This window comes from Gavialis gangeticus, unplaced genomic scaffold (genome assembly GCF_001723915.1).
Source record: "Gavialis gangeticus isolate Ggan-Ray unplaced genomic scaffold, GavGan_comp1, whole genome shotgun sequence".
In the NCBI taxonomy this organism is placed as follows: domain Eukaryota; kingdom Metazoa; phylum Chordata; order Crocodylia; family Gavialidae; genus Gavialis; species Gavialis gangeticus.
Genome location: NW_017729034.1, coordinates 28055351 through 28072884, shown reverse-complemented (window position 1 = coordinate 28072884; position 17534 = coordinate 28055351). Strand labels below are relative to the sequence as shown.

Genomic DNA, 17534 nt, shown 5'->3' with positions numbered 1-17534 from the left:
AACTGGTAAAATGGCAGCTTTAATATGAAATAACCATTTAGCAAAAACTTGAGTCCCAGGCTCCACACGTGCCTACATTTGTGGACCTAATCTGCATACTGAAATAAAGGTATACTTTTCAAATACCTATTTGAATGGGAAATATAGGGACCTTGACTATGATTTGACTGTTGTTTGTCTGTTATTCAATAGCTACTGATTGTTTTTCTTTTTTTTAAATTAAGGTTAAAACAAACCATCAGATGCTAATGGACTAATATTTGGTCTCGTTTTATTTAATATAAACCATCTGATGCATTTTTAAGCATATTATTGCATGTTACTATTAATCATATGCCATTCAGAAGCCCTAGTTATAATTATAGCCCCACTTATTTTGGCTATGGTGCTGACACATGGTAAAGATTTATTAGTGAAGCCCTCCAACAAAGATTGATGTACATTCTCAATTACGAGGATTTTGAATAACATTTTATAATTCAGTTAGAGGGAATTACTTATTTAAATTTAAACATATGTTTTAGTTCTTTGCAGTATTAGATTAAGATGACACATCACATGAGTACAGGAAAAAGATGTGGGATAGGAATTCAAGAGAAACAGTGCTTGGAAGTGGGGCAAGATATAAGTTTTGTGCTATGAATAAATTATTTTAATTATAAGAAATAGGTATACAAGTCCTTATTGGCCATTTGCCTAGCTTAGTTGTTTTGCATGGGTCTCTAGGAGAAGGCACAGTTTTTCCCTGGTACTCTTTTCTTGGAGATGTGAATAGAAAAATACCATTATGAGTAAATTAAGTAGGTTTTTCCACATATTCATTTTAGTGTCAAAATGGTAATGCATACCAACAGAAATAGCAGACTTTTTGTACATCATAATAAATACTGTATGTTTCCCTTTAGCTAATATTTATTATGGTATTTGTTTCTTAACCTTTTTAGGACTGCATGTTTTTATTTAAAGAATATCAAAAATGTTTTCATAAAACAAGGACACAGATCTTGGAAGCCTCAGGGGAAAAGACATTTGAGGTGTCAGAGATGTATATCTTTGGTAAATTTGAAGCTTTTTGTAAAAGGCTAGAAAAAGTAAGTAACTCATAAAACTGTTGTGTTGAAAAATATAAGTGTTTGCTTAATGATAAATTTTGAGTAAAGGATTACTTAGTATCCTGCATTTTTATTGCAGTAGGAAGTTAAGAAAAAAAGATTAAATATCTGATATTTTTAGATAGTAAGAACTGCCATTTACTGGGTCAGATCATAGGTCCATGTTGCTCAGTATCCTGTGTCTCACAGTGGCAGAGAGCGGATGCTGAAAGAGAGAGTGAACAGAATATCACCAAGGTTTTTTCCACTGTTTCTCTCCCACTTGCAGCACCCAGCATTTAAGTTCTAAGATGTTCTGATTCAGAGGCTGTACTCCTAACTCCTGTGCTCAGTAGCTCCTGATGCACCTCTCCAATAATTTGTCCAATCCCTTTTTAGGTAAACTTTCAGGTTCCACAGTATCTTGTTGAAATGAGGTCCACACTTGAATTCCTTGTGTTAAAAGGACTTTTGTTGGTTTTGAATTTATTACCTGCTAGTTCTGTTTTATGGCTCCTAGTTCTTGTATTATATTTTCTCTTAGCCATTTAGTATTTTATATACTTCTTATCATGTCCTCCCTTAAGTATCTCTTCTAAACTGAATAATCTTGGCTTCTTTAGTCTCCCCTCATATGGAAGCCCCTCTGTGACAGTAAGCAAGCTTGCTGGCCTGATCTTTCTATTGGGCTGCCCCCTGTCCATGGGCACTCTGCCCACCCGTCTCACCTGCCACACCTCGGTGTGATTAAATTATGATCTTAACTAGGCAGGAGTCTGCCCATTTTAAGATCCTGATGTCTAGGGATGATATCTGCAGCTCCGAACCATTCCCTACACTGCAGCCCATGCCTCGCGGATGCCATCATAAGTTCTGTCTGTCTCTGAACTGAGGCCAGGCTGAATTTGCCTGTAGTTAGGCCTCTTCCATACTGCCCAGTTATGGGCCACATGCATGCAGCCCCCCTCTCACAGGGGACTATTTCATTCCCCCTGCTCTCACCAAGGTCCCATTGGGCCACACAAATCTTGCCCTGGCTCCCTGAGCGACCCCCTTGGGCCATCGGATTTATTTCTCTTCAGTCCTTGGCCAGCAGGCATGCAGCAATTTGGTGCTCTCTCATGCCCTCATCTGAGTGGCTACCAGGTAATTTGTCAAACTGAGGCTAACTTGCCCCATGCCCATCTCTGGGCCATTTCTCTGCCCCTGTCTCTCAGGGGCTCCACACTGCCCCCTTGCCAGGGCCAGTGCTCTCTGGGATCCTCCATCCTGACCACCCCCATAGGCTCAGGTGCCTGCCTAGACATGCCTGGCCCACCAATTTTAACTAAAAAACCCACTAGATGGTGGAGGCTAGGTTTTAGGTACCCTTTCCATGGGGAGGCAACTGACCAGGCATTTCTTGGGGACTCCCACACCACCAGGAGCCCCACCAGGCCATCCTTCCCTAGCAGGGTGCAGTTTTAGGTCATACCCAGGACCACTGAGGCCTCCTCCTCCCCCATAGCTTCCACTTTACCTCCACGTTGTTCCTGGGGCAGGAGCTTAGCAGAGAGATGTTTTTCCCCTGCTGGCTGGCCACAAACTGCCCTCCATCAGCCCAGAGAGCTGGGCATTAAATGGCTGTCCTAATCAGGCACCTGTCCTCTCCCAGGCCTAGCCCTTAAAGTAACAGGCACTAAAAGTGCTGTGTCATACTTTCCATACCACTAATCATCCTTGTTGGCCTTCTCTGTGCTTTCTGTAGTTTTATATTCTTTTTGTGGGGTGAGGACTAGAACTGGGCACTGTATTCAAGGTGTGGATGCACCATGGGTCATGATGATATATAAAGGGTCATGATGATACTTTATTTTGTGTACAGTTCCCTTCTTAATCATTCCTAACATTTTTGCTTTCCTTTTTGATGGCTGCTGGTGTTTTTAACAAGCTGTCCACAATGACTGTGTGACAGGGGACCTAGTTAAGACCAGATCTCAACATCAGCCCACCCAGCTGTTTATGTGGGGCAGTCCACCCAATCTTGCCTGCGACAAGTTGTTGTTTGATAACTGGTGTAAAATGAGGGAGGCTGCCCATTTTAATGTCCTGATACCAGGGGGTGTTGTACACAGCTCCATATTATCCCTATGCCATGTCCTATGCCTTGCAGATGGCATCATAAGTAGATCATAACTCTGGCCCAAGGCCGGGCTAGCTCTGCCCCTGGCTGGGCCTCTCCCATTCTGCTCGCACACTATGCCTCCACTCACAGGGCCTTATTTACTCTGTCCCCTCTCACAGGCCCTCTTACATACCACCCCTCACTGGGCCACTCTCAACCTGCCCTGCTCCTTTTGAGCTTCCCCCTGGGCAATCAGGCTTCCTATTCTTACACTAGTTGGTGCACGGGCAGCACCTTCAGGTCACTCAAGCTTCCCTACTCTATGAAGCACTGACCTTATGTCCTGCCCTGGGCAGAGCTCAGCCTCTAGCCCAGGGGTGGGCAAAATACAGCCTGCGGACCGGATTTGGCCTGCCAGGCCATTCTGTCTGGCCCACAGGACCTACAAATTTAGAAAATATATATTTATCTTCTCCTGGCTGCCTGTCAAAGATGACAGCAGCAAGGGGCAGCAGGACCCAGGGGGAGCCAGTAGGAGACAGCAACAAGGCCAGCCTAGCACTGCCCCCTCCCACCCCATCCCCTCAACCGCAAGTCTTATGATAGTAACAAGGTGAATAGATTTTGAGATTCAGTGGTGTTTTTGTCCTCACTCACAAATATTGCCAAACTGGCTAAAGTTTTCTGCCATAAATAAAATCTTGATACAGTTGGGATCTGGAGGACAGAAAGCTTTCAAGATGACCTGCCCCAGACTTGGTGATCGGTGTAATGCCTCAGTGAATCAAATAAATACATGACTTCTTAGAGTAGATGTAGGGACTGAATAAATAAAAAAAACAGTAAACAATACATGAACAAATACAGAGGAAAATATTTGTTTTTGTTTAACTGTTTCTTTTTCTTTGGACGTTACATTTATACTGCTACTTCTCACCACTACCCTGGTATTATCCTTCTGGTTTGTTTATTTCACTCATCACTTCTAATCTCTATACCAGTGATTCTCAAAAGGTGTGCCACTGCACAGAGCAAAGGAAGTATGTTGAAAGATCCTCCTGTATGAGGAGGTGAATGCTCTCCTTTCCCATCGGGCACCCGGCGCCTGCCCCAGCTACTCCAGCAGCACCTATGGCTGCTTCTGTGGGGGCTGCCACCCCTGCTTCTGCCTTCCTACACTCTTCTGCATACCCAGGCAGCCTCTCTGCCAGTCCCACCCCCACTGCCAGCAGCATGCTCTGTGCACGTGGGTGGGTGGATGTGCAGAGTTGCACTTCACAGCCTAGCTTATCTCCTCCACTCCCATGCTCCTGGGGTCAGCAAGAGGGGCACAGGGGTGAGACACTGGAGGAGCCCCTGAGGTACAGACCAAGAGTTGGGAAGGGGCAGAAAGTGGAAAGAGCAGGGAGCAGCAGAGTGAGGGTTTGCCCCCAACTCCCTTAAATGGGAGGTTAGATAAGTGGTTCTTAACTTTTTTTACCCTCAAGGCTCACTTCCATATCTTTTCTGAATTTAGATCTATCTCAGTAATTTTCAGCTAGGGTACCATGAAATTCAGAAAAGTCACAAGTTATTTTTTAACAATACATCTTATCACTGGTATAATTTCCTCTACCACAGAAATGAAATATGGGGGTTATTTTATAAGATGGGGGGAGGGGGAATGTAAATGTATCTTTTCAGGTGTAAGAGTGAAGTACGCCACCAATTTTAATCCCGGAAAAAGTTTGCTCCAGGTATCAAAAGTTTGGGAAACACTGCTCTATATCCTAAATATAGATGGTTCAATTTAATTTTCAAGTCCATCCTATTGTGTCCCAGTTTGTTTAAAAAAAAACAACGCAATTTATTTACATACCAAACCTCTGAACTAACACAAGCACCTTATTTTGGGAAGTCAGAATGAAGAAAAAAGAATCCTTGAAAAGAAGGTGGGAAGGGGGAGACAGAGTTGTACTGCCACTGCAGGAGCTAGAGGCTCCAGCTATGCATAGCAGGAGCAGAACCCTCTCATCATCCTCACTCCCCTCCTCCCCTAGTAGCTGCAACTAACAGCTACAGTTCACCCTCTCACAACTGCAGCTTAAGACCCTTGTTACACAGTGATTGTAGGTGATTTGTAGAGCCCTTAACCCCTGGATTTCCTGCACCTTAACACATTTTAACTGGCTTAAAGCACTCATTATTCGGTTTAGTTACACCACCATAGGGCAGAATTATCTCTAATCTGCCTAATTTTGCTCCTGTTTCATTAAGGTGTTGCCACTTTCCACAGCTATTCCACCCAAGTTGAAGTCTTCAGTGTGATGAAGTGATCAACAAGGCTAACTGCACTTTATCATGCATTAGCAGATGCATGACAGACAGGTCCAGGGAGGTGATGCTTCTCCTCTGTGTGGCACTGGTCAGGCTGCAGTTGGAGTACTGCATCCAGTTTTGGGTGCCACACTTCAAGAGGGATGTGGAGAATCTTGAGAGGGTTCAGAGGAGGGCCACTTGTATGGTCAGAGGCCCACAGGCAAGGTTCTATGAGGAGAAACTGAGGGACCTAAATTTCTTCAGCCTTCGCAAGAGAAAGCTGAGAGGCGATCTTGTGGCTGCCTATAAATTCATTAGGGAGAACAGCAGGAAATAGAAGATGCTGTATTTACTAGGACACCCCCTCAAGTAACTAGGAACAATGGCCACAGATTGACAGAGAGCAGATTTAGGTTGGACATTAGAAAAAACTTCTTCACAATAAGGATTGCCAGAATCTGGAATGGGCTCCTAAGGGAGGTGGTACTCTCCCCTACCTTGATGGTCTTCAAGAGGAGACTGGAGAAGCAGCTAGCTGGGGTCATCCGACCCCAACGCTCTTTCCTGCCCAGGGCAGGGGGTCAGACTCAATGACCTACTGAGGTTCCTTCCAACCCTAACATCTATGAATCTATGAATCTTCCAGCATCCCAGGATGCAGTGGGCAAGTAGGGATGCCAGGGTTGCGACGGGGCTGGACACAGTGCTTCGCCCCCTGAGGGCATTGGGCAGAGCACAGCCCTGGAGCACCTGGAAGTCATGGTGCCTCCTGCTGCTGCCTAGACTATCTTGCTGTTACCACTCATGGTAGCATGGGAAGGTGAGCTCCAGAGAAAAAAAGACTGGGCTCCTCAGGCTAATGAGGGCCCCTGAGCTGGCTGGGTGCCATCTGAGTTCCAAGGGGCCCAATGCTCTTTTCTCCAGAGCTCAGAAGGCACCTGGCCAGCTGGCAGCCTAGCCAGCTGAGTTCCAAGGGGCCCAATCCTTTTCATCTCCAGAGCTGCCCCTCCTGCCCCCCTCCCCACTCCGCTCCTGGCCAAACACCACCTCAGCTCCAAGGAGCCTGATTAGTTTTGGAGCTCAGGTGGTGCCCAGGCAGGGGCAGCATGGGGAAGGGGGCTCTGGAGGAAAAAAAGGATTGTGCTCTTCAGAGTTCAAGCAGTGAGCTGGTTCAGATGGCAGTAGGAGGTACCGCTGTCACCAGGCACTCTGGGGCTGTGGTGCTGGCTCTGCCTGGCAGAAGCAGGGAGCCAGTTCTGCCCCTGCTGTATTTATTGGCATTGCAGTCAATGCCAATAAAAACAATAGACTACAAAACAAAACAGAAATTGAAGATATTGTGGCTGACAGCACTGATTTGGTTTGCATTAAGAAACATTTTACTTATAGGCTCCTAGTCCTGACCCTGCTCACCAAACTTCTAGTGGCAAGTCACAGCAGTGCAAGTGAGGGACAGTCACAGTTTCATCACAGATGATTTTGCAGCTTAAGGTGATTATTGCTCCACTAAGTCGAACAACACTAAGCTGATTAACATTTGTTTGGCTTACCGTGTAAGGTGTAACAAGGCCCTAATTGTATGCAGACCAGTACTGTAAAAGCCTTAACTCAGTAGCAGCTGTGAGAAGGTTGAACTAAAAGCTGTTGTCTGTAAAGCAGGCAGAGGGGGCAGTAAGACTGAAGGGAATCTTGCCCCATCTCCGAGTGGCCAATTATGGTAAGGGTTGAGGTTGCAAGTTGAGGCTGCTGTGTTTAGTTATATTTGATGAAGAGTGATTGGGATGATATCTTGTGGATAGTAGTTTATAAGAAGAGGTTAGTCATTAGCCTGAATTTAGTCTAATTAGACCTGGATATAATTATTACCTTGCTAAAAGAAAATACCAAAGTTGATTCATAATGTTATATGAGTGTGATTTTTTTTTTTTTATTTCAGATTACAGAAATGATTACTATAGTACAAACTTTTTCTGCACTGAGTATGTCTACAATTGAAGGTATAGATATTATGGCAATAAAATTCAAAAATATCTACCAAAGTGTCCAGAAGAAACAATATGATATTCTTGACCCACGAAAATCAGAATTTGATTTAGATTTTGTTGACTTTTCAACAAAAATCGGAGGTTTAGAGGTAGGTAGTATTGCTATTAGTATCTTACCCAGGGCAAAATTCTGTCACTGTTACTTGTTCAAAACTACCTGGAATTCACTGAGAGTGTTTACTGGAAAGGGCCTATATCATTAGGTTCTATTGTCAACCTAAAAAACACCAAATTCACAATTTATTAAATGGACTTATGTTTACGTAATTCTTAAACCACTTACCTTTCTTAAGAATATTTAAAGGTTAGCAGCAGAGATATATTTGACTACTTGTTTGTCAAATGTGTGTCTGATTTTCTGTCTTTCATATGAATAGTTTCCATTGATATCATAGGATTTGTGTGTTAGCTTCTGGAAATATGTGCTCAGTTAATAACATTGATTCATAACTGTCCAGTTTCAAAGTAGTGAAATTTATTGTCGAATCTGAGATCATAGCCTAAATTTGAGTAAATCTCACAAATATTGTGAAGATAAATATGTGAGTATGACAAGCATTCTTTATTATTTCTGTCCATCCCCTTTAGGGTGATGCAGCTTGTCATCCCAACATCTAAAATCTAGGTACCTTAGCTGTGGAAAACAATCCAATTGATGATGTTTAGGTGTTTTGGATCCTGGTGAAATCAATGACATGGTTGGAAGGCACCTGACCGCTTTTTGCTATCATAAGAGTTTTATACAGAAGTGTAGAGGGGACCCAGGCCAAGTGGCCACACTGAGATGAGGCCTGTGTGCCACACACTTAGCATGTGTCTTGCTCTCTCACTTTAAATCTTTCCTGCCATGACTTGATGTAGTTGAAAAGAGATATCTAGAGGTAGTACTTGCTTAGAAAGAGATCATGCCAAGGTTAGCATGTGTCGATGTCAAGGTCTTATTTGCGGCGCCTCCTCCCCTACACCACACACCTTTCCACTCGGTGTGAAGAAATGAGAAAGGACTCTCCCAAGCTCACAGCCAGGGGAAACTTCCCAACCCAGCTGGAGCCAAGTATGATGAACGACTGCTGGCCATTGCGGTTCATCAGCAGCTGCTCAATCAATGTTGGCCCTGCCAATGGCACTGTGGGTATTCATGGCCTGCTGCCAGGGCTGGGGCAGGGAAGAGCCAGACACTGGATGAGTATGGGGAGCCAGGAATACTGAGACACCAGCAAAGGAGCTCTGAGCCAGCAGAACTACCCCTTGGAAGACTGGAGGGGCTCCATTGATTTATAACACCACCATGAAGACTGCAGCAGTGGGGATGGCAGAGAACACTGGCAGGGAGCTGCGCTGAAGGAAGGAGCCATCTGGAGAACGAGCAGTGCTCTGAGCAGTTTTTTGCTTTTGCTTTTTCTTTACTGGGTCATAGAACTTGGGAGGCTGGGCTGTAATCCTGGGAAAAGTGGGAAGAGTCGAACCAATGCTGATTTAGTCATGCCGGCAGGGGAACCAACTTTATTGATGAGGGCAGGTGGATGGACTCGCTGCACCTGGGGAAGGTGGCAGGTGCCACTGAAGCTTTGATAATGGATGCCAGAATGTCCATGGCTGGGAAATGCCCAAGCCAGGATGAAGGGGCCAAGAAGGCCTGTATCTTTCCTTTTGATGCCTTTTATTCCTTTTTGGAGGGCTGGGAACTTAGGAAAGACCCACAGCCCTAAGGCCTGGATTATCTCAGGGCCAGTGGATGCCGTCTGTGGTAGCAGTGACCCTAGTGGCCAAGACTTACCTGAGTTTTGTTTCACCATTTTTCCTCCACGCATCATACCACAACTGACCAGTTGCAGGGCTGGCTCAGTCGCAGTCTCTACAAACCAGGCCTGAGATGAATGGGAGTCTGCAGGGGTGAAGAAGAGTACCCATTGAGAACCAAGGGCACAATGAATCCTGTAAGAACAGGGTGGCATTTGGACAGGGCGTAGGGGAGAGAAGAACTGGACCCAGCTCATCCAGGACTACATGCAGCAGAAGTGGACCATCTCTCGACTAAGACAAATTTCAAAATCAAGACATGGCAGGCGAGAATCAGGCAATCTCTACTGGGTGCTAGAACTGAGTGAACTTGTATCCCCATGGCCCAGTCTCACTGAGTACAAGGCTGTTGGGCCCCATGGCCCTATCCTATACTGTGCCAACACTTAGGGCTCCACTTGGTGCTGAATACACATATTTGGCCGGCCTGAGTGCTTGCCCTGCAGCTCAGGCATAGAGAGAAACAGCTGAGTTGTCTGAAGCTGGTGCATTTCACTTATGATTGCTGAGGTTTGCTGCAAGTTCTGTGCTTATCTGGGCTTGGCCTGTATAAAGAAGCACATAAACTAAATAATAACTCAAGTGACTGAACCGTAGGCCTTTCTCTGGCCCTATGGGTGCTTTGGTTGCCTTCCATCAGGCAGTCTCAGTCGGACAGGGGTGGCCCTGTTTGGGCGTAGTTTGTATGGTCTTGCCTGTTGTGGGCAAGCCCATGGAATAATGTGGGGCCAACGGTGTTACAAACCATGGCTTAGTCCCTAGAGGTACATGGCTCATCCCAACAGTACAGTTGTCTGGTGTCAGTCTGGAGAGCTCAGATGTGCACTGTCCTGGGTTCCTGGTCCTCCGCCTCCATGGGAAAATGTGATGAGACTCCTCAGCAGGCTGTGCATTCCCCCTGTCTTGGTGTCAGTGCAGACTTTCTTAGGGGTATCCAGGCCAGTGTGAGCCAATCCAGTTCTTTGTGCATCTCCATGTGCCCTGCTGCTGGCAGGTGTTTGGAGCCCCTGAAGGGCTCATTATCCCCTGCAGCTGCTGCCTCCGAAACCCAGGTGGTGCTCCGTGCACTAGCTGCCTGTTCTTTCATGGAGCTGCAGCCCGAGCTCCTGTGGGGCTGGGGTTTTGATCCCCGCCCTGTTCTGGGTGCAGGGCTCAGGAAATGCCTGCTGTGCGCTGGCTGCCTACCCAGCAGTGCTGTGGGGCTTGCCTCAGAAGTGCAGGCTCACCATTTCCCTGTGAACATGGCTGGGAATCTGCTGACCATGGAACGTGCTGGTGGACTTTGTCCTGGTAAGTACAGAGTTCAGCTGGGCCCCTGCTACAAGACAGTAAGGAATAGCAGGTAAATCAGGGTTGGGACAGAAGTTGCATGTAAACTGGTTTAAATTATCAGAAATTTTTTTAAACCTGTAGCAGAACAGAAGTTCAGTGCACATAAACCAATTTCAAAATGGCTGGAACTGGTTAACCTGGTGAAACGTAGTATCAGACTTAACTGATTTGGGTCAAGCTGGTTTATGAAACTTCTGTCCCAGACCCCTTCCTGGTTTAAGTTAAATCAGAGTCTCCTAGCATTCCAGCAAGTTTTCCAGCTCTGGGCTGGGCTGTGCTGTCTTCTCCAGCAGAGAAGGGTTGTGGGGAGTGGGGAAGGCAGGGAGTTCCCCCCCACCAGGCAAACTGCCCTGCTAAATGTACTGAAAGTTACTGCTGGCTTTGACTGTGGACTACAAATCCCTGAGGCACCTGGAAGCAGGAAGAGGAAGTGAAGAGCAACCCTGAAGATTCCTGCTTCTGTGATTCTGAACCTCAGATCCCAGAGACATCAAGCATAGTAAGAAGAGGAAGTGAATACACAGCCTATGCTGGCTATGTGCCAGACAGCTGTGCTGTAGTGCACCCTGCCTTCTGGCCTGAGCCTCTGCATTTGGCTGCATATGGCTGCATTTCCTGAATCCAAAGTGAATGTGTGTCCAGTTATTTCTCAATTTAATCTCTGGAGCTTAGACTGTCTACAAAGACTGAATTGATTCATCCTCAGGCTTTTTGACTGTCTGTACTTAACCCAGGAGGGCCATCCAGAAAATTAGGAGATACCTAGAGGTAGCCACGGGAAATGTTAAATGTAGGAATGTGCCTGAGTTCCTGCCCCTGTCTTGATCAGGCTCCAGCTGTTTAGTCCCCCAGAAGTTGGGGACCAACCAACTGCTAACTGGTAATTGTGATGGTGCCACCTGTCTTTTGCATAGAAGTCTAGTTTAAATATTTGCCCAAGCCACTTGAGAAGACCTAGAACCAGAGCCATTTGATATCTCCATGAACGCAGGCTGATATCTTTGGAGATAAATAATATAAAACAGCAAGAGACAACCTTTTTGGCAGGTGTCTTACTGATTCCAATCTCTTTCCTCTGCTTGATCTCCTGCTCTGCCTTCTGTTTCTTGCCCTACATGCTGCTGTGCTGCCTGTGCTCTCTGTGAGGTGCTACATGCCACACACACACACAAGCTTCCTATTCCACTAGTAGCTGCAGGTTGGCCACCTCGATATAAAACATAAATATTTATGGGAGATGCCTGAAAAATATAATTGTTTTAAGAAATGTAGGGAAGACAGCGGGTTATAAATGAGGCAGGAGCTTGTAATGCATAAAGCTAATGCATTTTGGAGTTACATACCCAGAATCACCTTAACATGGCACAAGATGCAGTAGCCTACTGTCTTTAGTGCTAAAAGTGCATATATGTATCTAGTTTTAGCTGAATGATAACTAGTGTTAGTAGAGCTATGACAAAAATAATAGATTGCATACTTATAAGGATACAAGATAAGGAAAAGGAAAAGTTATGGAAAATATATAGGAGCAGAACTGAAAAGAAATATATTTGAGGAGAACAAAGTGAATTTAAGAAAGGAAAATTTTAGGCTGGTATACAGGAGTAATTTCCTCACATTGAAATATAGTGGATGATGAAGGACTTTCCTGAAGGAAGCATTGAAAAGTCAGCAAATTGGGAAATTTAAACTTGACTGGACACATCTCTTATAAATACACACTAGGAAGAATCATGCATGGGCATAGAGATGCATGTTTTTTTTTTCTTTTGCTACTTCTAACTGTATGTATAGAGTTGTTTTCTGCAGATACACTAGGAGCAGGTAAGCTTGGTGAGAGGAGGTAGACTTCAGGAGGTAGATCCTGCCCGTTCACCAAACACCACAGTACTGCTTTTGGCAGACAGATGTTGTGGTTTAGTACTTCTAGTCTAAACTGAGTTCCAAAACCGAAACAAACGCATCTGCAAATGCACAGAATTGTAATAGGCTCTTCAATGACCCCTTCTTTCTGCTCTGTTGAACAGAAATTTGGTGCATGCAACAAAAAATCTGAACCAATATTTCACTTAATAAAATTACAGTGTAGAAACTGAATAAAAAGAATGTCATAATTAATTTCTGGCAAATGTGCAAAGTGTTCTTTAGTTTTTAAAACTGTCTCACAGATATAGTGTTCGAGTACTTTGTAACTGTCATGGTCTAGGAAATATGAGAGAAGCAAGGATTTTTGTGGGAGATACATTTTACTGAACTAAGTGCATGGTTGAGAGACTTAGAGAAGCTTTCCATGGCAGTGTGCTCTTCTTCAGGTCCCAGCTGCCTTCCATGTGCAGAGAACCTGGGAAGCAGCAGCAAAGAGAATCTGGTGGTAGTAACCTCATGGCATGGGCTCCTTGGGAGCTACCTGTGAGGCCCCGTTTGCACCCCCTGCCTCCCTGCCCTGGCCAGAAATGCTGCTGAGTACAGGACTGCGCCTACTGTGACAAAATCTCTCTTGGGCAAGGGAAACACCATTCCAGTCATCCCATGGCCCCCAGATACACAGCTGAGTGTGGGGCTGTGCTGCCCATTTCTTTTAATCCAGCAATATAGGCTGCCCTGTTGTGTTGGACTCCCAGGGGGTGGATTCTGGGACTGCCACATAGTTGGTACCTGGGGCTGGTTCCCTGCTTGCTCCCCCTTATTACATTATTGATTGTTTATGTCTTTTCCTTTGCAGAAAATAAACTGACATTTGTATTTGCATCCCTGGATTCCTCAGAATCTGAACTCAAAATAAAAAGTAGTTAGAGAAATACTTTTCACATTGAACATTAATAAAATAGAAACACAAGATTTGAAATTGTGTAGAAGCAACAATGATTTCTTGTTGTGATGCTTCCCCATTTTCTCTTGTATTTTCATGTGTGTTTTCATGTGCTTGTTAAAGAGAAAAAAATTAAAAAGTAATATATTAAGAAAGTATCATAGAGTAAATGGGAATACAAGTATACATATTATTAGTCATCATAGAAATCATAGCCCTGAACTATAAGATATCTAGAAATATTCCTATTTGTCATAGGTGCAGATACAGACTTTTATGGGTAGTTGTTTTGGAAGAATTTTGTCTTCTCAGCATGCACTTCAGTTGCTTCAAAGGTAATAGTTGTTATGCTTACAAAATATCTATTAATAGTATTGTTAATTGTGTCACAAATCACCTAGTCTAGGATAATATATTCGTGATTTTATGGACCATGAAATCTTTGACAGGCCAAGGAATGTTACTGACTTTTTAACATATCTTTAAAATTCCCCTCAATATTTTTTAGGTAATATCAAACAAATCTCAGAAATCTAGGGGTAGGACCTTTATGTTTTTGGATGAGAGAAGTTGAAATATTCTGAGTTGTGCTTTTGTATGCCGCTTTGTGCTATATGAATATGTATATACCCCAGAGTTTTTATTTGGGATAAAACAGCTATAAAATACAATTTAAATGAATGTATTCTAATTTCTTAATCATAAACCAATATAGGTTTCAGAAACTGAATATGCCCTGTCTTCAGCAAGAAATAGCACATACTGTTGGTCTTATTCTTCAGCATTATGTAGCAGAACTTGAAGCTACTAAAAAGGTAATACATTTCTCTACAATTAGAAAATTTTAATAAGTTTATAAGAATAAATTTTCTAATATTCCCCCTCTTATCTAAATAATTCCTACTTAATTTTTCAATCTATATTATTGGCCCAGAGTCAAAGTTTAATTGCTACTTCTTCCTTTCTCCTATTATAGAAAATAGCCTGTCCAAAAGTAGATAAGCTAACCTGATGTATTCTTTTTTCTTGGGGCATCTGGAGGAATTCTCCCTTATAAAATGTTTTAAAGTTAATAGTAGTAATAATTATTATTGAGGCAGGCAAAGTAAAAAATATATTAACATTTGAGAATAACTATATATTCATTTTTACACATATAAATACTAGACCACAGTTGATGTCATACATACTTTTTGACTTGTTATATTTTGATGTGTATGGCTTTAATTCTCATTTATGGAAGACTACCATATACTATTTTGTCAGAATAAAGAGGCATTAAAGTAGAATAAATATATGTAGTATATTTAAAAAAGAAAAATATGTTTATTTATTGAAGAAACTGGTTCTTCAAAATGATTGTCTTCCTAGGAGACTTTACTATTTGTTTTTATTCTTCAGAGTTTTGGAGTCTTTTGTTAGATTCTTGAGTTAGTGGGGGGAAAAAAAGATCAGTGACAGTTATATCTACACATATATTTTAGAGGAGTCAGGAGGATGACATAGGTTTGGTAGGAACATATTCCTTTGTATAATGCTATCTAGAGTTATGAATTTGGTTCCCTCACAGCTTAGATGCATGACAGCTGTCTTAGTATGCACTCTTATCCACACTATCACATAAAAACAAAACAGGGAAAGAAAAAGTATACCCCCAAAATAGTGCCAAAGTTTACATCTCAGAAAAATAAAGACAGTATTTTTTCTCTCAGCAAATATAAATGGGATTTGATGAAAAAGTTATAATTGTTCTGAATATAATACCACAGAAATATTAGTAGTAGCTCTATTTCCTCCCTAGATTTGGACAGAGAAGCATTAATCTAAAGTATTATAAATACACCTTTTAATTTGTTAACAATTTTTATACTTGCATTTATTAATTATGAATATATTGTAGCTTTACCAGACCCAAAAAGATGACCCTCCTCTTGCTCGAAACATGCCCCCTGTATCAGGAAAGATACTGTGGGTAAGGCAGCTCTTCAGACGGATAAGTGAACCAATCAACTATTTCTTTGTAAGTTGATCATCACTGATGATGGGAAATATTATGCATTTCATAGGTCCTAAAAGAATCAATATTTAGTTTACTTTTTGCCCAATGACCAAGACACTTCTGGTTACTGCCATATTTAACTGAATCTGAGATAACTTAAATTTAAAGGTGACCCCCAGTTATTAGATGCTAGACATAGAAAATTGTATCTACCTGTCTTCCATGATCTCAGAATCACAGTATTTCATACTCTGTCCTTGTGCCTATACCCTTTAACATCTTCATTAATGATGTGGACATTGGTATCAGAAGCGGACTGGCCAAGTTCGTTGATGACACCAAACTTTGGGGTAGAGCATCCACAACCAAGGAAAGGAGGGTGATTCAGGCCGACCTTGACAGGCTCAGAAAATGGGCATATGAAAACCTCATGGCGTTCAACACTGACAAATGCAAGGTACTCCACCTTGGGAAGAAAAACCCACAGTATGCTTACAGGCTCGGCAGTGCTACGCTTGCTAGCACCATGGCTGAAAGGGACTTGGGGGTCATAATTTCATGATTGACCACAAGATAAAGATGAGCCACCAATGTGATGTTGCAGCCGGTAAAGCGAGCAAAACTTTGGCTTGCATCCATAGATGCTTCTCAAGCAAATCCCAGGATGTCTTCCTCCCCATGTACTTGGCATTGGTGAAGCCGCAGCTGGAGTAGTATTGCGTCCAGTTCTGGGCTCCACAATTTAAAAATGATGTGGAGAAGCTTGAGAGAGTCCAAAGGAGAGCCATGCACATGATCAGAGGGAAGGAGAACAGGCTTTATGATGAGAGGCTGAGAGCCATAGGACTCTTCAGCCTGGAAAACTGCAGGCTCAGAGGCGACCTGGTGGCTGCCTACAAGAATATAAGGGGTATACATCAGGATCTGGGAGAATGCCTGTTCACCAGAGTTCCGCAAGGGACCACAAAGTCAAACGGTCACAAACTCCTCCAAGACCCTTTCAGGCTGGACATAAGGAAGAACTTCTTTACTGTCTGAGCCCCCAAGGCCTGAAACAGACTGCCACCAGAGGTGGCATTTAGACCTCATCTGAGATTTCTGGGGCCCTGGCAGATGTTAAAATAATGACACAATTGAAATGTGAGGAATGGTATGCTCCAAAAATTGTACATCTTGCCATGCTGTACATGCACCACCATTCCAGAGCCTGGCAGCCCTAACTGTAAAGTAATGCCTCCTGATATCAAGCGTGAACATACTCTCAATCAATTTCTGGTCATTATTCCTTGTTATCCCGGGTGGTGCCCAGAGGAACAGAGCCACACCTATTTTCTGCTGGTCCCCCCTGGTGACTTTATAGATGGCCACCAGATCCCCTCTCAGTCTTCTCTTGTGGAGGCTGAATAGGTTGAGACCCTTTAGTCTGTCTTCATAGGGCATGGCCTGGTGGCCCCTGACCATGTGAGTGGCCCTCCTCTGGACCCTCTCAAGGTTAGCCACATCCCTCTTGAAGTGTGGTGCCCAGAACTGGATGCAATACTCCAACTGCAGCCTGACCAGTGCCATATGTTCCCGGATGCTTTTGGTGAGCCATGGGGGCTTTTGCGCCCTCTTGCCCCCTTTGATCCATGTTGGGATTACCTCCCTTTCGGCTTGGAGGATCATCTCCTTAAGGAGATCTTCCCTGAGATAGAAGTCAGGCTCATGGGCCTGTAGTTTGCCGGATCTACTCTCCTCCCTTTCTTGAAGATAGGCACCACATTGGCCTTCTTCCAGTCTTCGGGTACTACACCAGAGCACCAGGAGTTCTCAAAGATCCATGCCAGGGGTTGGGCTATGATGCTCACCAGATCCTTGAATACCCTGGGGCGTAGATTGTCAGGGCCAGTTGACTTGAAGGTATCCAGCTTCTCAAGGTGTTCCTTCATGAGGTCGGCTTTGATGGAGGAGAGGGGATCTTCCTCACCCGGACCTTCCTGTTCTGTAGCGGACATGGCCGTCCCATGGGACTGATGAAAGACCAACTCAAAGTACCCATTTAATAGGTTGGCTTTTT

The 17534-nt window shown here is 43.8% G+C and overlaps 1 protein-coding gene across 1 annotated transcript in view; it reads left to right on the top strand.

The window, feature by feature from the left end:
* The window catches only part of DNAH8 (dynein axonemal heavy chain 8), a 397167-nt gene that overhangs the window by 36036 nt on the left and 343597 nt on the right, over positions 1 to 17534 (top strand). Inside the window, exons 11-15 of the mRNA XM_019526702.1 lie at positions 945 to 1091; positions 7430 to 7627; positions 13738 to 13814; positions 14195 to 14294; positions 15380 to 15499. Of these exons, the coding sequence (XP_019382247.1) occupies positions 945 to 1091; positions 7430 to 7627; positions 13738 to 13814; positions 14195 to 14294; positions 15380 to 15499 (642 nt within the window). The remainder of the gene's footprint in view (positions 1 to 944; positions 1092 to 7429; positions 7628 to 13737; positions 13815 to 14194; positions 14295 to 15379; positions 15500 to 17534) is intronic.